This window comes from Hypomesus nipponensis, chromosome 10 (genome assembly GCF_054491055.1).
Source record: "Hypomesus nipponensis isolate SF chromosome 10, ASM5449105v1, whole genome shotgun sequence".
In the NCBI taxonomy this organism is placed as follows: domain Eukaryota; kingdom Metazoa; phylum Chordata; class Actinopteri; order Osmeriformes; family Osmeridae; genus Hypomesus; species Hypomesus nipponensis.
In genome coordinates this window covers 17,783,476-17,808,242 of record NC_140370.1, presented here as the reverse complement: position 1 = coordinate 17,808,242, position 24,767 = coordinate 17,783,476, and the positions used below count along the sequence as shown (strand labels likewise).

Sequence of the window (24,767 nt, the reverse complement as noted above, 5' to 3'; positions counted from 1 at the left end):
GTGTGTGTGTCTTAGGGTGTGTACATATTTAAGGCTGTGTGTGAGAGAGGGCCGTGACAGGTGCAGATGACAGGTACTAGTTGAGAACCTGACAGTCGCAGACCGGTAGAGTGGTGTGTGTGTGTACATGTGTGTGTGTACACGTGTGTGTCTTCAGAACCAGAACCACAGCAGCCTCGTTGTTTATGAATTCCTTTATTGCATCCAGAAAGTCATATACAGCATATCAAAACACAAGGCTTCTATAAGGCATCTGGTGCTCCGATTCAACATGCACCCCTTCCTCAAACACCCCCTGCTTCTGGTGTGAGGCTACCAACACATCAGCTCCTTCTCACAAGCGGAACACACACACACTCACTCACACACACACTGGTTAATACAGAGGCTCATGTCTTGTGGTTGGAGCACAATCCTGACTCAGACGTCCCCCTCCTGTAAGGAGACAGGCGGCCACGTCTCAATCCTCCTCCCTCCCCTCCCCCCTCCCCTCCCCTCCCTCTCTCCCCTCCTCCGGGCAGGGTAAACTTTCCCTCCTGTTTAGGGCTGTTACCAACCCCTCACATGGGATCTCCATCCTAAGGGGGAGGGAGGGGGAAGGGTGTTGAGATGAGAGCAGGAGAGGTTGAAGGCCGTCTGACTGGCAGTCAGGAATAGGGTTGTAGCATATTATATGTTGCATGTACCACATAATGTGTCACCGTTACCTATAACATGTAGCACATTACATGTAGCGTCTAGCGCAACATGTAGTATGTAGCATGTTGTATGTAGCGTGTAGCGTGCGGTGGGAGGGTCCATTGCCAGCACGGACCCTGTGGATCAGGTCCACACCTACACCGTCCTCCTGGCAGTCAGAACCCTGACGATGGAACCCACGCCTCCCACTGCGAGAGCCTGCGCACACGCACACACGTAAACACACAATAAAAATGGGTCAATTCATTGTATAAAGTGTGTGTGCCCCAGAGTGTGTGTGTGTGTGTACCTTCTCATGCCACTGCAGCAGCACAGCGCTGCTGTTGTCGGAGGGCTTTTATGGAAGCCTGTGTAGATGTACTTCATGAGCAGGTCCACGCCGCAGCTGTCCAGACTCTGAACACCCTTCTCTATGTCACTGCTCCTGAAGCTGCTCAGCACCCGAAGCACCAGCGCCTCTGCCCGATCCTGGGGGGAGAGAGATGTGGGGGGGGGAGATGGGGGGGGGGGGGTGGGGGGGGGGTATGGGAGGAGAGAGATGGGGGAGGGGGGTGGGGGGAGGGGGATGTGGGAGGAGAGAGATGGGGAGGAGAGATGGGGGGGAGGGGGTGGGAGGAGGGGGTGGGAGGGGGTGGGAGGGGGAGGGAGGGGGTGGGAGAGAGATGGGGGGAGAGAGATGGAGGGGAGGGGGTGTCGGGGAGGGGGTGGGGGAGGGGGGTGGGGGGAGGGGGTGGGAGGAGGTGTGGAGGGAGGGATGGAGGGAGGGATAGGGAGGAGAGAGATGGAGGGAGGATATGGGTGGAGATGGGTGGGGAGGGGGTGGGCAGAGGGGTCTGGGGGGAGGGGGTGTTGGGGGGGGGGGTGGGAGGGGGTGGGGGGGGAGGGGGTGGGGGGAGAGGGTGTGGGGGGGGAGGGAGTGGGGGGAGGGGGTGGGGGGAGGGGGTGGGGGGGGAGGGGGTGGGGGGAGGGGGTGGAGGGGGTGGGGGGGAGGGAGTGTGGGGGGGGGAGGTGGGGGGGGGGGGTAGGGAGGAGAGGATGGGGAGAGGGGTGGGAGAGAGGGGTGGGAGGGGGTGGGGGGGAGGGGGTGGGGAGGGATGGGGGTGGGAGAGATGGGGGGAGAGAGATGGGGGGAGAGAGATGGGGGAGGGATCTGAAGAGGGAGAGAGATGGGGGGGAAGAGAGGTGGGAGAGAGGATATGGGGGGGAGAGATGGGAGAGAGATGGGGGGGGGGAGAGAGGATGGGGGGAGAGAGATATGGGGGGGAGAGAGATGGGTGGAGGGATGGAGGGAGAGAACAGTGAGTGAGAAGGGCTTGTCCCAAACAGTGTTTTGTCATTTCATTTCAAGTCATTAAAATAACTATCTGTCCTTCTACTGATTCTCTACTGTTCTACTGATCTCTACTGTTCTACTGATTCTCTACTGTTCTACTGATCTCTACTGTTCTACTGATTCTCTACTGTTCGGTCTACTGGTCTGGTTATACTATGCTCTGGTGTAGGTTCCTGGTTACCTTAACATTCTGGTTTTTGGTGTTGATGGGAGGATTCTTCAGCACGGCCTGTAGAGCTGCTACGAGGTTCCCTGTGCATCGGCCGTCAAGGACAACACATACTTCGCTACGTGAAACCGCTAATTGACGGCTATGACTGACGTCAGTACACACGCCTCTATCGCACCTTCTGCAACACTTCTAAAAACTAATACCCTCAGGGAAGTCGCTTTACTGATACGTTAAAACAGTTAGTGCCAATTCGAACACACTGCAGTAAAACACAATGACAGAAAACCACGCAATCCGCTGACTGCAGAACTACGGTGATTAATCCGCCAAGACAATAACAAAACCTGCAGACGTTCTCTATCTCTTACACACACACACACACACACACACACACACACACACACACACACACACACACACACACACACACACACACACACACACACACACACACACAGTATGTAATGTAATAGTACACATACAGGTAACGTAAAGGATATTGTCTGATGAGCGAATCCACCTCGGCCTCATCCGGTCCGGCCTGGCTGTCCGCGCCGTCCTCATCGTCCACAAACTTGTTCTCGTCGTACTCATCAACGTCGACCTTCCGGAAGCGGTCCGACATGGTATTCTTAGACATTTTAACAAATATAATTTTCTAATGCTTCACACTATAATTATAATGCCGCTTTCTCTCAAGCTTTTACAGTAATGAGACGCGCCTCTCTTCCTGTCTCCGCATCGACTGTGATTCACTTCCGCATTGCTGCCCCCTGGTGACAGAACCTTGGTGGCAGTGCTAAATGTCGTTGTATAGACAGGAGATTGCTAATCGAAAACCTCTTGACACATCTAACATTTGAAACGTGTAACCACTCATTCCCAAAGCAACCGGTAGACGTCGGTGCGTTTAGCAGACAAAGTTTACTTTTCGGAACGAGATCAGTATCCGTATTCCAACAGCAGATGGCGCTGAGCTTAAAAAGGGTCGCTTTCTCGTTCCAGACCTTTACGTTTCTCCTGGAGACGGACCAGGAAGTTGCTGCGTAAAACAATCACTCATGTGGAAACACCCGATAAGTAGACTACCAGACGCAAAAATCAACACTGATTACTCTACAGCACTAATGACATACATTACCCACGGCTAAACCTTTGGTGTGAAAGCAGTAGCAAATGCAGCACAATCAAATAACAAACACACACAAAACAGAGAAATCAGAACATTAACAATGTACTGGATACGAAAATCTGTATTTACGTTAGTTTTTCTAGAGCCCCTCTTTGCGGCAGCTGAGGATTATTGCTTTACTTACAAATCGCTAAAACGTTTCCCATTCATTGTCAGATGGTAGCGCTAAACCACTACGGATGCAATATTCTAACAGCCCTCTGGTAGTTCTTTTTGGCGCTGTTATTACCATAGATTACAAACCACACAGGATTCCCAGGAGGCCAAGGTTTTCTCATAATGTTGTGTAATTAGTAATGTGCACATAATCTTCTGTAAATAAGTGGTGTAAATAATGATGTGAAATAGTAAAAGTGCCTCTGACAGACAAGACTATTGAGAGGATGGTAAGTGACATTCTGCAAAGACAGCAGCAGCAACAAAACGGAAGACACAAACCTCTCTTTCTTGTGGCCAGCCCAAGTGCCGTTTTGAAAATGATGGCTCATTCAATCTTTTTTTTAGTAGAATGAACCAACCAGATACTTCTACTGCTCCACCAAAGTCCACCAAAAATATGGTGCAGAGGGACTTACAAACCCCAGGATGGAACTTGCGGACTTCATGGATACCCCATTTATAGAACGGGAGCTTGCTGCAACCCAGCAAATGTGCCATGTGCAGGTTCTACCACCTTGTCTCAAACAAGGCCCTGATAGCCCTCACATCCATACAGAATTCCCAGGAGTGGCAGGGAAGTATGTATACTAGTTGAGCTGTGTAAAGGTGACCTCAACACCTCCCTCCCCCAAGATTGTACTTTCCCTGCCCCTCCTCTCCCCACTCTGCTCCAGAGCAGTATTCCCATTGGTTCTTAAAACAACTTGTCACCTACCATTCCCATGTGCTCCTCGTTAGTATAGTGGTGAGTATCCCCGCCTGTCACGCGGGAGACCGGGGTTCAATTCCCCAACAGGGAAAAGTACCCTTTTTTTAAGGCAATATTTAACACAGTTAATACTTTATTACAGTCATACACCGTTTATTTACAATTTGATTGACTTTATTTGCATAAATGACTACATGTCTGTGGTCCATGCCGTCAAAACAAACACACAGATGAAATAAACTCACAATCTGAACTGCAAAATTGCTTTGTGTGACTACATTTACAACACTATTTTACCGACATTTACTGTTATCCTGTAGGTCACACTTTATATTGTTCTGGTTGCATTGTGATTACATAAGTATTCTGCAATAGGCAATGTTGTAGACTAAAGATTTGCAACAATCGTTACATTATTAACATTATCTACGAATTATTAGGTGTTGCTATTACTACATTGTTATTACATTACTGATACATAATTGTCACCTTATTACTGCATTGTTATGTGACACATAGAAGCATCATGTGACGTGATGACAACACAAGACTTCTCTGTGTTATAGCGGTGAGTATCCCCGCCTGTGTAGTGCTGAATTAGAAAATGAAATCTGAGGAAATGGTTATCTTCGCTTTTCTAAGTGCTTTGGCTTGAGTGAGGTTGACTGACTGACGAAACAGTGCCTCTGTCTTTTACTATTGGGGTCTATGGCAGTCGGAACAGCGCCACCAGAGGCCATTAGAATATTACATCCATAGTGTTAAGGACTACCATAAAGAATAAATGGGAAAAGTTAAGGGAAGTTAAGACTTATTCAGCTCCCGCGTGAAAGACCGGGGTTCGATTCCACAACGGAAAAAATGCATATATATCTTTTCCATTGTAGTCTACTGGTAGGCTACTGGCTCTATTACCGGTAGATGTATATCAGCATTAATTCCCCTTGGGGAAATCCAGCAGTGACAATCAACATAAAAAAGCAAGATTGTCTCATAAATAAGTATAATAAAATAAAAGCGATATCCCTAACCTTAAATCGCAATGTATATTTATATTAAGTTTTAAGACCTTATGCTAGTAAAAAAAAAAAAAAAAAGGATGCACTCTCCCCGTCGGGGAATTGAACCCCGGTCTCCCGCGTGACAGGCGGGGATACTCACCACTATACTAACGAGGAGCACATGGACACCAATTGTGACGTGATGAGTGAGAGTAACAATGTCTTCTTATTAACAGCTTCAAGGCCATGAGCATATTTACCTGGGAGAAAAAGCTAAAAAAAGAAAAAAAAAATACTGCCTCCCCGTCGGGGAATTGAACCCCGGTCTCCCGCGTGACAGGCGGGGATACTCACCACTATACTAACGAGGATTGCATTGATGCCATATGTGACATGATGAGAGACAATCAGGGCTCCAAACTAACTTTTTTATACTAGGAGCACAGTAGCCCCTTTCTGAAAATGTTAGGAGAGCAAGCAGAACATTTAGGGGCACACCTTATATTAACCTGCAATGCAATTATTAATGTAACTAGAGAGGGTACAATTCAGTGGCGATTTTAGACTCTTTTTAGGGGTGCTCAAACACCCCTCAAAATAATAATATACATTTTTAAAATATTGTTTATTATCATTTGATGCTGGTAGTTCATGAAGAAAGGGACATCCTTAGTTTACTTTTTTCATTCATTCAGTATTTTGCATAATAATTTTTTTTTAACTGTTATCCAGTGAGATTAGGGATTTATATTAGCAAGTAGGGCTGGGCAATATATATATATTTTTTTCTTCCGATTTATCAAAGTAATGACTTCTCTACGATATAAAGATATCGTAACATTAATTCATTTTCAATAATATCGATAATGTTTTTTTACTGACACTTTACAACTGATATACAGTGACGCACCACATAAGCATGAGTTTAAATACATTATTTAATGTGACATTATGTACAGTACATGCAAGTCTTAGCTAAATGTCTTAAATGTATGATGCACTTTTCGATCAGTACTCCGACACCACAACACGATACTTGCTGAGTATAACAACGCAACATCACAAACACAGGCAGGGATACAGTAGCAACGCTAGTGCTAAATAAGTATCTATCAGCTCGGCTCCATGACGCCGGGTATAAGGGACCGTGAGACTGCTCACCAAAAGAACGAAGGGGAACCCACTTGTCTGGCAGATTAAGACATGTTCGTAGGAACCTGCGAAAAATAGCCTAAACTTTCCACGACTTCTAGCTAGGTTTATAGGTACCTAGCGAAAAATAGCCTCAACATTCCTAGACTTTAAGCTACGATACCAATGCTGAGGGCTCACTGATATCGCTGTCTTAGGTCGCACATGCGCGAGTGCTTGTAAAAAAAAAAGCTTGCACTGTTTCAAAAACTGGTCGCAAAATGCAACCATTTGGTTGCAGTCTGGAGCCCTGGACACAATACTAATTTCTTCTTATTAGAAGCTTCAAAGCCGAAATCGTGTTCGCCTCTGAGAAAAACTGAAAGAAAAGCAGCAAAGCTAACATTGCAGTTAAAAACATACATCCTCCCCGTCGGGGAATTGAACCCCGGTCTCCCGCGTGACAGGCGGGGATACTCACCACTATACTAACGAGGATTGCATGTTTTTCATGTTACCGTTTTTTTTTTTCGAGCTCGTCACATGACCATCTTCAATGCTAGTTACATGCAGCGCAGTATGAATGATTATTATATGGCAACGACAGTACAAGCTTTCTGGCTAATGGGGAGTCATGCCAGACGCGTATTACCCTCCTCAGCGGTCAGTACGGCTCCGTTTTGCCCTCTGACGTCATCTTCAAAATGAGCGACGAGTCAGCTGCTGAGTTTTACTATCCAGATGATGCTGAAAAGATTTGTCATCGAAAGTGAGGATGAAAACTAGACTCTTTTAATCACTTGTGTCGTTATTTTGTGTTGAAATTAAAGCCATTTTAGCAGAACCATGTTGTCCGCTTTCTATCAAAAGTAATGAGTTGCTAGGCAACACATGAAACACAGCAGGAGAGGACTTGAGAGCTAGCTACAATTAGCCAAGAGTTAGGACTACCATTTATTTTCGTTTACACAATGAAAAGCTAAAAATGCCATAGGCTATAATAAACTACTTACTAACCTCGACCGTTCGGTCATGCCGAGAAATATCAAACCTCGGCTTTGCCGTATCGACCGAGCGATAGCGAGGTCGATACGTTCCAGCCTCAGTTTGATATTTCCCGGCATGACCTCACTCTCAGTTAGTAAGTAGTTAATAATAACAATATACCTACTATTTGTTAATTAAAACTACTTCAGCATATAATGCACCTAAATTACAAACGTGAGCAAGGGCAGCAATCGCTATCGAATCGACATGTGCAATTTTGCTAGCAGGGGAAGAATAGCCTACAAACAACGAAAATCACCAGTTAACTTAATTTAAATTATACGAGTTTTGGTCAACCCTATTCTTCACAGTCACAAAGCAGTCCAGCGTTTAAAAGTATATGCCTCCCCGTCGGGGAATTGAACCCGGTCTCCCGCGTGACAGGCGGGGATGCTCACCACTATACTAACGAGGACTGCATGCTCAACATTTAACAGTATTTCAAATGAAATGTTCACCACAGTAGTATGGTTAAAATACAAGGCTAACAGCCTTTTACGCACATCTTATACCTTCAATGTCTCATTGTGCAACACTTCTACAACCTTGGTACATATCTGACCATTTGAGGACACAGCACAACCGGAAACCAGCAAAGAAAACTCAGAAGGGTTTAAAAAGTTTAGCAGCCTCCCCGTCGGGGAATTGAACCCCGGTCTCCCGCGTGACAGGCGGGGATACTCACCACTATACTAACGAGGATTGCATACTCGATATTCTACATTTTTACATCTTCAGCATTATTGTGTCCAGAGTTACTATGGTTAAAGTATGAGGCTAACAGCCTTTTACGCACGTTTAACACCTTCAATGTTACGCTGTGCAACACTTCTACAACCTTCGTACATTTCTGACCATGTGAGGATACAACAGAAAACAAGTATCTATCTTGTCTCTAGGCAAGCCACTTCCTTCTCAGAATCAGGCTCTGTGGCAGAACTGAATCTGGCTGGGCCTGCTTAAAGGTACTGGAAAGTAGGTCTGTTCTCAAGACACGTTATTCCTAAAGTAATATGACTTAGTAACAGTGTAGTAGCTATATACAAACTTAGCAACTGTGTCATAAAAGTGTAATAGATCAAACCAAGCATTAATTTCAAATAGTTGTTGTCTCCTGCGTTTTAAAAGGCTAGCAGCCTCCCCGTCGGGGAATTGAACCCCGGTCTCCCGCGTGACAGGCGGGGATACTCACCACTATACTAACGAGGATTGCATGTGAAATTTTAAAGAAAAAAAACTTATAAACTGTTCTTTTATACTACAAAATATATACCCACAACAGTTGGTATATTTCTGACTAGGGATGGGTATCGTAAATTTTTATCAATATCGATACAATTTTCGAGACTGCTTAACGATTCGAGTCTTTATCGATACCACTATCGGTACTTTTCTATTTCTTAAGTAAAACAGATGTCAAATAGAACAAGGGGAACGTGTTGCTAAAAGGAGCAAATAGGCACAATGGATCCTGACTCTGGCTATATCTAAATCTGTCCACAACCTGGATGCGTAAATAGACTGTGATTGGTTGGTTGACGAAGTGACATTGTCAAGCTCATCGACTTTATGAAAAGTTGAACACGTTTCAACAAAAGGCACCTGATATAGCTAAATGACCAGCTAACCAAACCCAAACCTTCCTTATCTTATCCCTATTTTCTTCTGTCTCAGTTTTTGTTTAACACAATGTTTAAGCATCTCACAGAGACATGCTCGCGGTGGCTATGTTTTGAAGGATCAACAGTGAGGGGGGGAGGCTTGTCTACACTCACACAATGTGCTCGTAAATCATTTTTGCAGTTCGCGCACACATCCAATTTTAGGGGCATATGCGAGTAAAATTGTTGCACTGTTGAGCCCTGAATTGGCTTATTATTGTCAACGACGGAGACTCGCTACAAAGTTGGGGTGCGCTCACCAGAGGATTGTCCTGCAAAGGCAGCTGGAGTTTGCACCGTTGCGACTCGGAGACAGTCGCAGTACTGCTTTTTATCTTTATCTGATGCACAACGTTGAGGTGCTTTTTCATCGCAGTTGTTTTCCCCCCTTTACAAGAAATTACTTTGCTTCGTCTTTATCTTTAACAAAATGTAGCCAAGCCTTTGACCGTTTTGTGCGTTCTGCCATTGTAGCTATAGCAACAAAATGATAAATGGAGCGAGGTAGCGCGTGAGGCAATAACATTCTTCTTTGTTTCGTTTAAAGGCGGTTGGCAGGCCCTTCAATTGAATTTAGACATTTTATTAGTCAAACGTTGTATGTTTGTGCACCAGCGATTTGATTTAAATAACATTACTTATTTCTCGAGACATAAGTCAAAGTTACATTATATTACTTAGTCTCGATAGCGGTATCGATAAGCTTGGACCTTATTGATATTTGGGTTTTGAGAAATTTGGAACCGGGTCCTTACAGAACCGGTTCTCAATATTCATCTCTATTTCTGACCATGTGAGGATACACAGTATCTATCTTGTCTCTAGGCAACTGCCTTCTCAGAATCAGGCTCTGTGGCAGAAAGTAGGATCTGACTGGGCCTGCTTGAAGTAGGGCTGTCAAAATTGCTCAAAATTGAAGTTCGAATATTCCCACATTTGAATATATTCGAATTTCTGTTGCGCATTAGGTACGTCAATAACAGGACAAATTGTACATACTGTAGGTAGGCTTCATTATTTAAGTTTAAACATATTTGACAAATTACCTACACAAAAATAGGTAAATGAACTAATGGCCAAGACGACAGACTTGGCCACTCGATCGCACACACGCAGTCTTTCTTTCTCTCTCTCCTGCATCGTCGCGCTCTCTGCGCATAGCGGTGTAAAATGAAAGACAACATCAAACAAATGCTGAGTTCTGATCTAGAGTTTTATGCGAGCAATTTAAGGTTGTGATTCTTGTCCCAAATATGTCAGGCTTCATTCAGTGATTGAAACAAATATTAATTAACCTACATTTAAGTTTTACAGTATAGAACCGACATTGAACGCTCTGAGCGAGCTGTGCTGTGGTAAACATGGAGATGTAGCCTCAAGTTGCTAGTTGTTGAATGGTAAGCTAACTCTTGCTTACATAGTTTACATACTACTTTAGCTGTAGGCTCAACAAGTTAACCATCAACTGACCAAAATCCGAAATATTTCCAGACATCACTCTTTAGATTTTTTGGGCTTACAATCACTTTCTCTGCTGCGGTCCAGCTGGGTTCTGCACACAGCAGTGACGCTCAGGCACGCGCCCACCCGCAAAGCAGACAGACGCGCTGTCGCTGCGGTTGTGTTTTTTTTTAAATTCTAATATAAATTTTCACATTCTAAATTCGTTTTTTTACCACTATTCAAATATATATTCGAATTTAGAATGTTTGTTGACAGCCCTAGCTTGAAGGTACTGGAAAGTAGTTCTGTTCTCAAGACACCTTATTCCTAAAGTAATATGACTTACTAACAGTGTACTAGCTACATAAAAACGTAGCAACTGTGTCATTAAGGGGGAATAGATCAAACCAAGCATTAATTTCACACAGTTGTTTCCTGCTTTTAAAAGGTTTGCAGCCTCCCCGTCGGGGAATTGAACCCCGGTCTCCCGCGTGACAGGCGGGGATACTCACCACTATACTAACGAGGATTGCATGTGAAAATTTAAAAAATGTACCGTTACAAACTGTTCTTTAGGTTTTAGGAGTGTTATCTACAAAATATATACCCACAACAGTTGGTACATTTCTGACCATGTAAGGATACAGCACAACAGAAAACAAGTATCTATCTTGTCTCTAGGCAAGCCACTGCCTTCTCAGAATCAGGATCTGTGGCAGAAAACAGAATCTGACTGGGCCTGCTTGAAGGTACTGGAAAGTAGGTCTGTTCTCAAGACACGTTATTCCTTAAGTAATATGACTTACTAACAGTGTAATTGCTACATAAAAACGTAGCAACTGTGTCATAAAGGTGTAATAGATCAAACCAAGCATTCATTTCAAATAGTTGTCTCCTGCTTTTAAAAAGTTGACAGCCTCCCCGTCGGGGAATTGAACCCCGGTCTCCCGCGTGACAGGCGGGGATACTCACCACTATACTAACGAGGATTGCACATGAAATGTAAAAAAATGTACTGTTACAAACTGTTCTGTAGGTTTTTGGAGTGTTCTCCAAAATATTTACCCACAACAGTTTTTAATGGTTTTTCTCTGGCTAGACATTCTAATCTAGTAGCTGACTGATGTGAAGGATGGGTATGCTTCAAATCTGTGTGATATAAAACTACATCTAGTCATTCATAACATCCTACAATAGATTAGAGGTATGACTTGAGACAGAGTATTTAACTTATGACATTCATCTGACAGAGTTAATGTTTTTGTACTAGAAATACACAAGCCAGGGGGGTGTTCCATCAACGTTGATGAAGGGAAAGCGAGTGTCCTGGTGTGTGGGGGTGGGACCCAAACGCAGGAGAGTCGGCAGGAGTTGCAAACAAAAAGGGGTTTATTCTCGAAACAGACGGAGTACACACAGGGACGAAGGTTAATGCCAAGACAAAAACTGGACAAAACCAGGAACCTAAATACACAGAAACAAACAAGACACAGGTGGACACAATGAAACTAATGAGAACTGAACGAGACGAGAGGGGCGGGCACGGCTGTGGCCTTGACAGCTCGACTTATTCCCCCCCCCCCTCCTCCCCCAAAGACTATAGTTCTAGCCAGGTGAACTAGTTCTAGCTAGGTGAAATCACTCTTTCATTCTGATAGCAAGAGCGGATGGTTGCTGTAAAAGAGGGGACTATATGAATATATTTAACATTTCCCCCCCATTTTTATTTCTCCAGTATTCCATAGAAACATGAAAACATTTTCCTCAAAAACTGAACCAGCAAACTTAGCAAAACACATAATTTGTCATTGCCAAAATGTATGGCCACGAATGTACTTTACAATTTAAAGTTAGGGATATGACTTTCATTTTATTACTTATTTATCAGATAATCGTCATCAGGTCTACATGCACAGGGAAAGCCTTGGTCTGCGTACGGACAAAAAGGCTAATTAAAAAGTGTCAAATGGCTTTGTGTTCTTAAACCAGGGCGATATGGTAACATTGCGTACAAATCTGTTTTCTCACATACTTTCAGCCGCAACAATGTCTTGTATCGTGTCACGGCCTGTTCTGTACACCGTAACTGCCACACCGGGGTCACGGTCAGAAGCGTTAATAGACATTTAAACTCTACTGGGGCACAGGCCCCTATAAAAAAAAAATTCCAAGCATGCTCTGCACAATACAACACATTTTCACAAATAAGGTACAAACGTTATCAAAACTGTTGGACACACGCAGCATGCACTCATGCTTAACACATGGCTACCGCATGGCATCTCTGCGAAGCCTTCGGCCTGTTAGCTACGGTGAACTAACAACATGACTAACTGACATGAATTAACCTTACATATTATTGTTAATTTGACAATATTAAAAGGAAATTATATTAAGTTATCAAAAGCAACAGCTTCAGGAAAGGCATATTTGCTAATAGGGCCTTAAAACACCTCAACGAGCTAGCTAATCCTCGTAGCCGCTTTTAGGCTTTTGTATTGAGCGGAAACCAGTTAGCGCTAGCTAGCCAGCTTCTTAAGTTTTTTTTATATCTCTGAAAACGAATACATTCACATATACGCATTGCTAACAAGTTTAAGCATTTGAAATACGTTTACCTTCATTCAGGTTACTAAAGGTATTAGCATTTCATCTTCGTCCTCAATCTCATCTTCTGCGTTAAAGTGGCGGTTGATTTTTAACTGTATTAAAATGGATGTATACTGGTGGGTCAGCAGGTCTCAATAAGCGGCATGAAGCATAACCAATTAACTGCTTACCAGCGGTCTGGCTCTTCCAATCAACAGTTACCAGTTATATCACGGGCATGGACATGATAGAACAAGGTAATACCGTCTGAATAACTTTAAAACGACTTAAGACGAACACATTCCGAGAATAGATGATTGCTTCCAACTCGAGCGGCTCACACGAAAGTAACCTGCACTCAGGGTTGCCAGGTCTGTGTGACAAAACCAGCCCAATGGCCAATAAAACCAGCCCAAAAACCAGCCCAATATCAAAACTCAAAATATGCCCCTGCCAAACCATATACACTGCTTAAAGTCCAACAGCATTGCTTTCATTGCCAAATCTATTGTAATATCTACAAAGTAACACCAAATGTTTAGTTTGCCAGCATTAAAACCAGTTTTCAGGAGATTTTCTCAGGAGACTGAGACCATTAGGCACGTGTGCACACGCACAGTGCGTGTGTATGTGGGCGTGCCCCATGTCCATGTGTGTATGTGCTGCTCTGGAGTCAGTTTGGTAGGATTTGGGCATAAATAAATTATTTAATTTAAAATATAAATTTCTATTTAAAGATATTAATGTAATTTGGATGCAAAATAGGTCTACCCGAACCAGCGGACAAAAAATCAACCCGCGGCAACACTTCAAAAGTAGCCCAATTCCGCGGGAAAACCGCGGACCTGGCAACGCTGCCTGCACTGTGGCGGTAGGCCTAGAAGGTCAATGTTTGGTCGTGAGGTGGCGCTCACGTACAATTAATTATCCACCAAACCATTTTGCGGCTGCATCCATCTCATATCAGATGTTGAGAAACTCTTCAATGGCTACACACGTGCAAGTTCAACATAGGGTTATTCTCAGGGGGTCTACCATATAAAGTCTAATATAGTAATAGGCTATAATATATATTAATATTAATTAATATATAATCCTTAAACAGGCTCTGGGGTCTCATTCTATTACGACTGTAACTGTTAGCTGCTCCTGGCATTCTCTAATCCCTGTTCTCCTCTCTGTCCGCCCCACACATCCCTTGTGGTGTGGGGGGTCTGAGCTGTCAGGACCTGCCTGGTCGTCGGTCTACCAACGCTGGACCAGGTCGTCAACCGGAAACCAGTCTCCATGATGGCCAACAGCGAGTTTCCAGGTCCCATCCAACGTCTATAAAGCCGAACAATGGATTTTGGTGTTTCAAAACCCATTGACATTGTATGACTATGTTTAGCTTGTGTTCTGCTCCTCTCTCTTACCAAACGTGAATTGCTCCTCCCAAGGTTTCTTCAATTTTTTCTCCCATTGGGAGTTTTTCTGGAGTCAGTTTGGTAGGATTTGGGCATAAATAAATTATTTCATAAAAAAAATACTTTTATTTAAAGATATTAATGATATGTTTATGCATTAATTGCATTAATCCAGAAAGCAATGCTGTTGGACTTTAAGCAGTGTACATGGTTTGGCAGGGGCATATTTTGAGTTCTGATATTGGGCTGGTTTTTGGGCTGGTTTTATTGGCCTTTGGGCTGGTTTTGATTGGCCATTGGGCTTGTTTTGTCACACAGACCTGGCAACCCTGCATGGGAGCTAGGATTAAAGTGGATAGGCTACAGTGAATTATTACGAAATAACGGATAATCATGCATGAGGGAAATTCAGGGTTTAGAAATATTTTGACTAAAATAAGGGATAGGCGATTCGGCTCATCTAACCCTTAACAGGGTGTGTTGATATGGTCCGTTTCCTCTGGAGGTTTATTTCGGATGATGCGTCAGGACATAGGCTAGCTCGATCAAGGCCGTAGTCATTGAGGCAACATTGGGGGGGACGAATTGTTTTTTTTTAATGATAACTTCGGACAGCATGTGTGGTTGTCTGTCGTAACGTAGCACATTTATATTTTTATATCAATATATTGGGGGGGACATTTTGACCAGATATGAATATTGGGGGGATGTGTCCCCCCCAATATGTATTATGATTACGGTCTTGGGCTAGATCATGCTGAACAATAAGAAAATAAGAACCTTTGATACGACTTTGACTTACTCCTATTAACGTAGACCATTAATATTGCTGAGGGTAGGCTGTTTAATTAATCGTGGAGTCAATTTGGTCATTTTTCTATACGCTATATAAACACAAATTAATCCTAATTAAAGCAAAACTGTCAAATTGATGCCTGATTAAAACTCCCCATGGCGAAATATTTGTCGATGAATGGCTTAAGCCATTAGCTAGGCTAGTTAGCCTAGACAACAAGAGCGATAGACGAGTCATGAAGACTGACATAAATCACCCTTTGAGAAAGCTGTACTAGAATTGACTGAAGTAGGCTAAATAGCTTAATGATAACAGATCAATTAGACTAGGAAGGCTATTACTAGTTAATATAGGTATATTTACTATATGCAGGGCTATCGGTCCACTGGTTACAGATTTCATAGTTATTTATAGGGATAACAACCGTAGGCTATAGGCTAACAAGACAGTTGAGTTAGGTTCTGGGTTCCAACTCTAGATTAAAGTACATTGTCTACAACTGGGCTAAAGGCAGATTTTCAAGCGATCTCGGCTCTTTCCCTAAAAAGGATCTCCGATTAGGACCTATTAGTAAACTCCATACTTGCCGCAAGTCTACAATGTACTTATAAGACTATATCTTTATTCTTTAGGGATTAGGGGATTTTCCATGAATTCTAACCGTTATCGGCGCTGTGACAAAATACTAAACAGTTCAGTAGCCTAAATTTCCATTCAACATCAATGAGTGAATGCAGAAGAATTTATAAAAGAAAAGTGTTACGCAAACGGTTCCCGTGTGTGTAACACCTTTTTTCCTTTCACTCAGCCTACAGGCTATATAAACTGGAGAAGGTGCTGAACAATTCAGATTCATCTGGACAGAGAACGAGACAGCGTCCTGACGCCCAACGAGACACAATTTAAAAGCCTGATTTCGGGAATGAAAAAAGTCGCGTGCATTATTTTGCTCTTCAATTTAGGGTTCTATTTCTGTGAAGGAGGTATGTATATTCACTTAATCTGCGAACAATTCTATTTTTTACTGCATCATGCGATTTACCTTTTACTCACCGTGATATCGTAGAGAAACCTAACTCTATATTGGAACTTTATCGCTCCAATTGATCTCGTCTTGGAGTTTTTTGAAACCCTAAATGATCGCTCTCATCGGCAAAATCTTTCTGAATGAGACCCCTCTGTGGTAAACAGCTGGATTCTAAATGACACCTGTGTTCCAAACAGTTCTGTTGTCTTGAATCGTTCGACACTGAAACGTTTTCATTCAGGGTGGTAGAGTAGCCAAATATAGATTACATTTATTGAATTGTTCTTATAAATCTAACCTCTTGCCAACCTGTGCGCTGCAGCGGACCCGTGCTGCGCCCAGCCATGCCAGAACAGAGGCTTCTGCACCTCGCGAGGATTCACCGACTACGAATGCGACTGCACGAGAACCGGCTACTACGGACGCAACTGTTCAACGCGTAAGTCCACCAATCAGACATCCGTCTTTACCCGAAAACTGTCTCAACCCTGTTCAGGTATAGCTCAGTGGTAGTCATTGACTGTAGACAAAGGTTCAAATCCCCCTGTGCCTCGGTATAGATAAAACGATCTGCTAAGTCAGTGTTATTATGACCCCAGCTGTAGTGACTGTCCTGTCTCTGGTGTGCTGGTCTCTCCAGCTGTAGTAAATGTCCTGTCTCTGGTGTGCTGGTCTCTCCAGCTGTAGTGAATGTCCTGTCTCTGGTGTGCTGGTCTCTCCAGCTGTAGTGACTGTCCTGTCTCTGGTGTGCTGGTCTCTCCAGCTGTAGTGACTGTCCTGTCTCTGGTGTGCTGGTCTCTCCAGCTGTAGTGACTGTCATGTCTCTGGTGTGCTGGTCTCTCCAGCTGTAGTGAATGTCCTGTCTCTGGTGTGCTGGTCTCTCCAGCTGTAGTGACTGTCCTGTCTCTGGTGTGCTGGTCTCTCCAGCTGTAGTGACTGTCATGTCTCTGGTGTGCTGGTCTCTCCAGCTGTAGTGACTGTCATGTCTCTGGTGTGCTGGTCTCTCCAGCTGTAGTGACTGTCCTGTCTCTGGTGTGCTGGTCTCTCCAGCTGTAGTGACTGTCATGTCTCTGGTGTGCTGGTCTCTCCAGCTGTAGTGAATGTCCTGTCTCTGGTGTGCTGGTCTCTCCAGCTGTAGTGACTGTCCTGTCTCTGGTGTGCTGGTCTCTCCAGCTGTAGTGACTGTCCTGTCTCTGGTGTGCTGGTCTCTCCAGCTGTAGTGACTGTCATGTCTCTGGTGTGCTGGTCTCTCCAGCTGTAGTGAATGTCCTGTCTCTGGTGTGCTGGTCTCTCCAGCTGTAGTGACTGTCCTGTCTCTGGTGTGCTGGTCTCTCCAGCTGTAGTGACTGTCCTGTCTCTGGTATGTCTCCCCAGCTGTAGTGACTGTCATGTCTCTGGTGTGCTGGTCTCTCCAGCTGTAGTGAATGTCCTGTCTCTGGTGTGCTGGTCTCTCCAGCTGTAGTGAATGTCCTGTCTCTGGTGTGCTGGTCTCTCCAGCTGTAGTGACTGTCCTGTCTCTGGTATGTCTCCCCAGCTGTAGTGACTGTCCTGTCTCTGGTGTGCTGGTCTCTCCAGCTGTAGTGACTGTCCTGTCTTTGGTGTGCTGGTCTCTCCAGCTGTAGTGACTGTCCTGTCTCTGGTGTGCTGGTCTCTCCAGCTGTAGTGACTGTCCTGTCTCTGGTATGTCTCCCCAGCTGTAGTGACTGTCCTGTCTCTGGTGTGCTGGTCTCTCCAGCTGTAGTGAATGTCCTGTCTCTGGTGTGCTGGTCTCTCCAGCTGTAGTGAATGTCCTGTCTCTGGTGTGCTGGTCTCTCCAGCTGTAGTGAATGTCCTGTCTCTGGTGTGCTGGTCTCTCCAGCTGTAGTGAATGTCCTGTCTCTGGTGTGCTGGTCTCTCCAGCTGTAGTGACTGTCCTGTCTCTGGTGTGCTGGTCTCTCCAGCTGTAGTGACTGTCCTGTCTCTGGTGTGCTGGTCTCTCCAGCTGTAGTGACTGTCCTGTCTCTGGTGTGCTGGTCTCTCCAGCTGTAGTGACTGTCCTGTCTCTGGTGTGTCTCCCCAGCTGAGCTCCTGACCTGGGTGAGGACCCTGCTGAAGCCCAGTCCCAACACCATGCACCACATCCTCACTCACTACAGGCCTGTCTGGGACTTCATCAACAGGGTCTCCTTTATCCGTAACGCCATCATGAGCTACGTCTTGACCTGTGAGTACCTGGAGGTGGCTTCCTCCTGAACACTGCTCCATCGTCTGCTCCGCCAGCACCAACCATGTCTGTTCCTGACTCATGCTGCTGCTCATCCTCAACACTGGTACTGACTGTCCTCTCCTCCTCCAGCTCGCTCTCACCTGGTGGATAGCCCCCCCACCTATAACGCAGACTATGGTTACCTGAGCTGGGAGTCGTACTCTAATCTGAGCTACTACACCCGCACCCTGCCTCCTGTGCCTCACGACTGCCCCACACCCATGGGCACTGCAGGTGAGCCCCCTGCACCTTCATCCACCTACCCCTCCACACCTCCATCACTCCTCTATCCCTCCAGCAATCTATCCATCATTCCTTCTACAAAGAAACTCAATCTGATGGAACGGTTCTGTTTTGTTCTCATGTTTTGAGCTCTGAGAGTTCTCCCAAGCCTGAGACCAGCGACAGAAGTGTTTCAGCTCTAAGAAACACTCTCACCTTTTATTACCACATATTTATGCGTCAAAGGAACAGCTTTTCAAAGCCGTAGCTAAACCGGTTCTTAGAACATCTAGTTGTTGTTGTGACTGAGTTAAAGGACCCTAGTTACAACCCCGGCAACACCCTGAGCGAATGTGATAGCCCTCCTGACCTCGGCAGGAATGTTTCCGCTCATCTCACCCTGGTTCTTGGTTCCCATAGGGAGGAAGGTTCTCCCGGACACTAAAGACGTGGTGGAACGTGTTCTGCTCAGGAGGAAGTTCACTCCAGACCCTCAGGGCTCCAACCTCATGTTCGCGTTCTTTGCCCAACATTTCACTCATCAGTTCTTCAAGACGGACTTCAAGAAGGGGCCGGGCTTCACCAAGGCTGGGGGGCACGGGGTGAGGCCCTCCGCCACACACACACACACACACACACACTCCTGTGTTTGTTCATGTACCTTTTTTTGTGCATTTGTTTATGATTTATTTTGCACTAATTTCTGCGCGTGTGTGTGTGTTTTAGGTGGATCTGCATCACATTTATGGAGACACTCTGGAGAGACAGCACAAACTCAGACTGTTCAAGGATGGCAAGCTGATATACCAGGTGAGCTGCTACACACACACACACACTCACACACACACCACACACACAGAGACACACACACTCACGCACCACACACACAGAGACACACACACACACACACATGCACCACACACACAGAGACATACACACACACACATGCACCACACACTCACACACACGTTTCATACATACACATGCACACAAACACACACACACCTCTTACCCATAAGTGTGTGTGTGTCCAGGTGCTGGAGGGAGAGGTGTACCCCCCTACAGTGAGAGATGTGGGCGTGTACATGCAGTACCCCCCCCACGTGCCAGAAGAGCACCAATTCGCTGTCGGCCACGAGGTGTTCGGATTGGTTCCTGGCCTGATGATGTACGCCACGCTGTGGCTGAGGGAACACAACCGTGTGTGTGACATCATGAGGGCGGAGCATCCAGACTGGGACGACGAGAGGCTCTTCCAGACCTCCAGACTCATCCTGACTGGTCAGTCGCTGCTCCGTGTGTGAAGCCCATAGGTCGGGATGTGTGTTGCCAACGGCAACGGGGAGAACCATGTTTGGATGTTGACCCGTCTCTGTCAGTTCTAACGAGAATATTTATTCCCTCTCCTCTCCTCCCAACCTTTCCCCTCTCCTCTCCTCCCCTTCTCCTCCCCTATCTCCTCTCCTCTCCTCCCCTCCTCCTCCCCTCTCTCCTCCCCTCCCCTCCCCTCTCCTCCCCTCCTCCTCCCCTCTCTCCTCCCCTCCCCTCTCCTCCCCTCCCCTCTCCTCCCCTCCTCCTCCCCCCTGTCCTCCCCTCCCCTCTCCTCCCCCTCTCCAGGCCAGACCATTAAGATCGTGATAGAGGACTATGTCCAGCAGCTAAGTGGGTATAACTTCCAGCTGAGGTTCGACCCGGAGCTGCTGTTCACCCAGAGGTTCCAGTACCAGAACCGGATTTCTGCAGAGTTCAACACCCTGTACCACTGGCACCCTCTGATGCCTGTGGACTTCAGGATCCAGGAGCAGACCTACTCCTACCAGCAGTTTGTGTTCAACACCACATTGGTGCCCCTGCATGGCATCACCGGCCTGGTGGAGGCCTTCACCAACCAGGTGGCAGGACGGGTACGCACAGGGGCAGGATGGGAAGTGTAGTCCTGGTGGAGGACGTGTAGTGTAGTCCTGGGTATTAAGGATGATGATTTGTTTATCAATCTGGGTTTGATGCTAACGGGGGATTGTGATTGGCTCCCAGGTGTCAGGAGGGCGTAATGTTCCTCCCAGCATGGTGGGCGTGGCCAGCAAGGCTCTGGAGCACGGCAGAGAGATGAGGTACCAGTCCCTCAACGCCTACAGGAGGCGCTTCAACATGCGGCCCTACTCCTCCTTCACTGACCTCACCGGTAAGACCCCCTCGCACAGGATCATACTACACCTGTTCTTATTATCACTTAACATTAACCTGACACACACACACAATGGTTAACCTGATAGTGACACAACAGAACATCAGTTCTGTTCAGTAGCATGCTACACATCTCGCTAGCTGGCAGATATAACCCATATCTGAGTAACTACGGAGAGGGTGGGGCGGAGGGAAGGAGGGACAGAGGGAGGGGTTTTCTGACAGTAATTCTTTAATTAGAGTGTTCACCTGTAATCCTAAACCCAATTCACATACATGGATAGACACAACACACATACACACACACAGTTTATGGACAAAAACTTTGAACAGTGTTTTTGCGTGTGTGTGTTCTGGTATAATGACTCACAGCTGGTGGGGGAACCACAACACCTGCATGGACACGTGTGTGTTTTCCAGAGGAGATGTAAATGTATAAACCTGCATTTTCACTCCTAACCTTTCCTTGCGGTTGCCTTAGGTGACAGCGAGCTGGCGTCCGAGCTGGAGGATCTCTATGGCGACGTGGAGGGGGTGGAGCTCTACCCCGGCCTGCTGGTGGAGAGGCCACGCCCCGGGGCGGTGTTTGGGGAGACCATCGTGGAGATGGGCGCCCCCTTCTCCCTAAAAGGCCTCATGGGTAATCCCATCTGCTCGCCCGAGTACTGGAAGCCCAGCACCTTCGGCGGCCATGTTGGCTTCTCCCTCGTGAACTCGGCCTCCTTGGAGAAGCTGGTGTGTGGGAACATCAAGGGTCCTTGCCCACGGGTGTCCTTCCGGGTGCCTGAGAGGTTGAGACAGGCTGAGGCGTCCCCCCTGGATGCCGGCAGGACCCAGGGGGTCAGCATCACCCCCACACTGGCCATGAAGGATCCCAGCTCAGAACTGTGACCAGGCAGGAAGTAGTTACACACAGGTTGTGTCTGTAACCAAGGAGACCATTTACAACTGATGATAAGTGGAATTAATTGGTCATAACTGAACAGAGATAGCTAACTTAACCTCTTACAAGCAAATAACAACTGACCAGTGTTTCTAATTTAGTTTTAATTTATTATTTAATTTATTTATTGTGATGATTTATTAGTTGTTTTGTAATATAACAGTTATCCAGCTATTGTTTATTGAACTGTTAAAACTTGACAAATAAGAGAGAGTGAGTTAGAGTAAGAGAGTGTGTGTGAGAGATACAGAGAGAGAGAGAGAATGAGTGAGAGACAGAGAGAAAGAGAGAGAGGGAATGAGTGAGAGACAGAGAGAGAGAAAGAGAGAGATCTCTCTGTTGACGGTGGTCGTCTGAAAAGACCCACTACTCTTTCCTGGACCAGTATGGGGTTGGGTGTAGCTCAGTGGTAGAGGAGGTGACTGCAGATCAAGACAGTAGTCGCTTTCGATTAAACCTCAACCTAACAAACAAGTTAATATGATCATTTCTTACTAAAAGCAGAATCTTGACTCTCAGCGGGTCTGTCTGTCTAAAGATGCTTTCATCTTCTAACAAGTGTTACCTGAATGTTGTCACTGTTTTTATTTATGAAGTCCCAACACTGTGTGGCTTAGCCTGGGCCAGGGGCTCTAACTCGTGTAATGATTGAATCTTAACACCTTACATGTAGAGCTGGACACTTACATATTGTTTAGCATTTGAGTATTAGACTTAAAATATTAGAATTGTTATTTATGTTATTTTTTTAATTCATTTTTAATCAGTATATGTTTATTGTTTGCTCCTTGCCACAGTAAATTCTGTGTTTGTGTAAACTTACATGGCGATAAAACCTGATTCTGATTCTGGTTCTGGTTCTGGTAGGCCTGTAGGTTTTTAGACTGGATGTTAGATAGCTCTCTGCCATCACCTGATCATTTGTGTCAATGCATTCTCAGGCAAAGAGCTTTCTGCAGTGGAAGCATACCTCCAAAGATGAATGTTTACATGCTCTAATAAATATTAAATAGTCATACTGAAATTGTTTTGATTGACTTATTTGGTGTGGCTGAACCAAAGTGAAGTCTGCTCTACTTTACTGTGTTTTTGCATGTGTCTTCAGAGGGAGAGATTAATGTGGCTGTAGAGAAACGTTGGTTACTGGCAGATAGTTAATGTCTGACATCAAACTTTCCTGGAAAAAGGGAGGGCAAGGGAGAGGAGAGGAGGGAGGTGAGGGGGAGGAGAGGGGAGGGGAGGGGAGGAGGGGAGGTAAGTAAGTAAGTAAAACTTTATTTATATAGCACATTTCATACAGGAATTGCAGCTCAAGGTGCTTTACATAAAATCAACAAAAATAATGAATACAAGTGATAAAAGTAATAGACCTAAAACATATAACAAACCAGACTAGCATTCTATCTGCGGTCTCTCGAATCCGTCTTAGATCGGAGCTGCCTCGTGCAGTTTCCAAGGTGAAGTGAGGGGGAGTAGAGGGGAGGAGGGGGAAAGGGAAGGAGGAGGAGAGGGGAGGGGAAGTAAGGAGGATGAGAGGGGAGGAGGGGAGGTGAGGGGGAGGGGAGGAGAGAGGAGGAGGGGAAGAGGGAGGAGGGGAGGTGAGGGGGAGGAGAAGGGAGGTTTCGGTCTTTCCCGAGTCAGCCTGGTGCCAGGCAGAGATGTGGAAACACACTCTGGTGACGCCTGCTAGGTGTGTGTGTGTGTGTGTGTGTGTGTGTGTGTGGGCGGAAAGGGTGTGCTTGTATGTGTGAGTGGGTGATAAGTAAGGGATAATGCCTGATGAGGTGTCCAACAATAGACAATGCGGAGGCGTGAACAGGACGGTTGCTTCCGCATCGCCCATTATCAGATGAAATTGGACACCTCGAAGGGCATTATCCCGCTTATACCATCGGCACGCCCGCAAAGCATTATGGGTATAATTGTTCTTAAACAAAGATTAATTTGTGTTTTAAGGCGTTTTGCAATAGAAATCTAACGTTTTTCGAACGTTAACCAACTCTGATATTTTTAGTCCTCTCAGCTCATAGAACTTAGCCTTGCTGCCAGCCCAACTTAGCCCCGCCCATAAAAAAATTTGGTCGGGAAGTTGGGTCTGGAGGGTCTCGTATCGGGAACAACTACATAAAACCAGGATCTGGGCGGACCAATAAAATTGCCAGTGCGGGCTTTATACGATGATGGACAGATGATCAACAGTAATGTAATCAACAACGTCACGAAAGAGCCCTTGGGTTGAATTCGTTTTCAACAAACAACATATTACGTTGCTCTGTCTGATTGGTTGTAGGTCTATCCTTGAGCGAAGAGGCATTTGTTTTACGAGTTCGGTTGAAACACGCCCCGTAGTCACAGCCCAACGGAGAGTTATCAGACTCATATTCTATAATTATGAATTAATGACTAGAATTATGAGTATGACAACGTCAGGTTACATAGAACTAACACCGGCTTTCTTTTGGTTGAGATATTATCCCAAAAGCTAACGTTATGCTAGCAGGATTCAAAGGCAATAACATTGTGTATGGTTGACAAACAGTATATATAATTTTACAGTATGTTTGACAAGGAGATTTGCTAGCCAACCATGTCACTGTCCCAAAATCAATATAAAGATTTTCACGAAAGTATCGGCCGTATACTGTCTGGCTACAGTAAGACTGACACAGTACATTCAGAAAGGTAACATTTTCAAATAGGTTAAAATAAAAATTGAAGTCACTCATTGTTGTAAATCACAAGTTACCTTCTTGTTAAAGTCTTTCATAGTTGTAAATGGAGGCTTTGACTCCGTCACTGTTGTTATGG

The 24,767-nt window shown here is 45.4% G+C and overlaps 2 protein-coding genes and 7 non-coding genes across 9 annotated transcripts; 1 reads left to right on the top strand and 8 right to left on the bottom strand.

Moving 5' to 3' along the window:
- Positions 1–179: 179 nt before the first annotated feature.
- Positions 180–3,146, bottom strand: LOC146272116 (actin-related protein 2/3 complex subunit 5-like). Its single transcript, XM_084708245.1, is given in 5 exon segments — positions 180–897; positions 989–1,036; positions 1,039–1,167; positions 2,214–2,286; positions 2,705–3,146. Coding segments are annotated over 5 exon segments (453 nt in total). The 5' UTR covers positions 2,845–3,146; the 3' UTR covers positions 180–834.
- A 2,224-nt stretch (positions 3,147–5,370) lies between these two features.
- Positions 5,371–5,442, bottom strand: trnad-guc (transfer RNA aspartic acid (anticodon GUC)). The gene has a single exon. It is a non-coding gene; the product is annotated as a tRNA-Asp (tRNA).
- Positions 5,443–5,564: 122 nt separating this feature from the next.
- trnad-guc (transfer RNA aspartic acid (anticodon GUC)) lies at positions 5,565–5,636 on the bottom strand. Its single transcript has one exon. It is a non-coding gene; the product is annotated as a tRNA-Asp (tRNA).
- A 1,186-nt stretch (positions 5,637–6,822) lies between these two features.
- On the bottom strand, positions 6,823–6,894 carry trnad-guc (transfer RNA aspartic acid (anticodon GUC)). Its single transcript has one exon. It is a non-coding gene; the product is annotated as a tRNA-Asp (tRNA).
- Positions 6,895–8,073: 1,179 nt separating this feature from the next.
- trnad-guc (transfer RNA aspartic acid (anticodon GUC)) lies at positions 8,074–8,145 on the bottom strand. Its single transcript has one exon. It is a non-coding gene; the product is annotated as a tRNA-Asp (tRNA).
- A 435-nt stretch (positions 8,146–8,580) lies between these two features.
- Positions 8,581–8,652, bottom strand: trnad-guc (transfer RNA aspartic acid (anticodon GUC)). The gene has a single exon. It is a non-coding gene; the product is annotated as a tRNA-Asp (tRNA).
- Positions 8,653–11,004: 2,352 nt separating this feature from the next.
- On the bottom strand, positions 11,005–11,076 carry trnad-guc (transfer RNA aspartic acid (anticodon GUC)). The gene has a single exon. It is a non-coding gene; the product is annotated as a tRNA-Asp (tRNA).
- A 388-nt stretch (positions 11,077–11,464) lies between these two features.
- trnad-guc (transfer RNA aspartic acid (anticodon GUC)) lies at positions 11,465–11,536 on the bottom strand. The gene has a single exon. It is a non-coding gene; the product is annotated as a tRNA-Asp (tRNA).
- A 4,647-nt stretch (positions 11,537–16,183) lies between these two features.
- ptgs2a (prostaglandin-endoperoxide synthase 2a) lies at positions 16,184–22,983 on the top strand. Its single transcript, XM_084707154.1, has 10 exons — positions 16,184–16,321; positions 16,688–16,804; positions 18,425–18,568; positions 18,701–18,844; positions 19,253–19,434; positions 19,559–19,642; positions 19,867–20,113; positions 20,450–20,736; positions 20,867–21,014; positions 21,498–22,983. Exons 1-10 carry the CDS (start codon positions 16,261–16,263, stop codon positions 21,905–21,907), a joined length of 1,824 nt encoding a protein of 607 aa, XP_084563280.1. The 5' UTR covers positions 16,184–16,260; the 3' UTR covers positions 21,908–22,983.
- Positions 22,984–24,767: the final 1,784 nt, after the last annotated feature.

Coding starts and splice junctions, on each gene's coding strand:
- ptgs2a (XM_084707154.1), top strand. CDS start 16,261: ATGAAAAAAGTCGCGTGCATTATTTTGCTCTTCAATTTAGGGTTCTAT. Junction 18,569..18,700: donor CATGAGCTACGTCTTGACCT/GTGAGTACCTGG, acceptor CTCCTCCTCCAG/CTCGCTCTCACCTGGTGGAT. Junction 20,737..20,866: donor CCAACCAGGTGGCAGGACGG/GTACGCACAGGG, acceptor ATTGGCTCCCAG/GTGTCAGGAGGGCGTAATGT.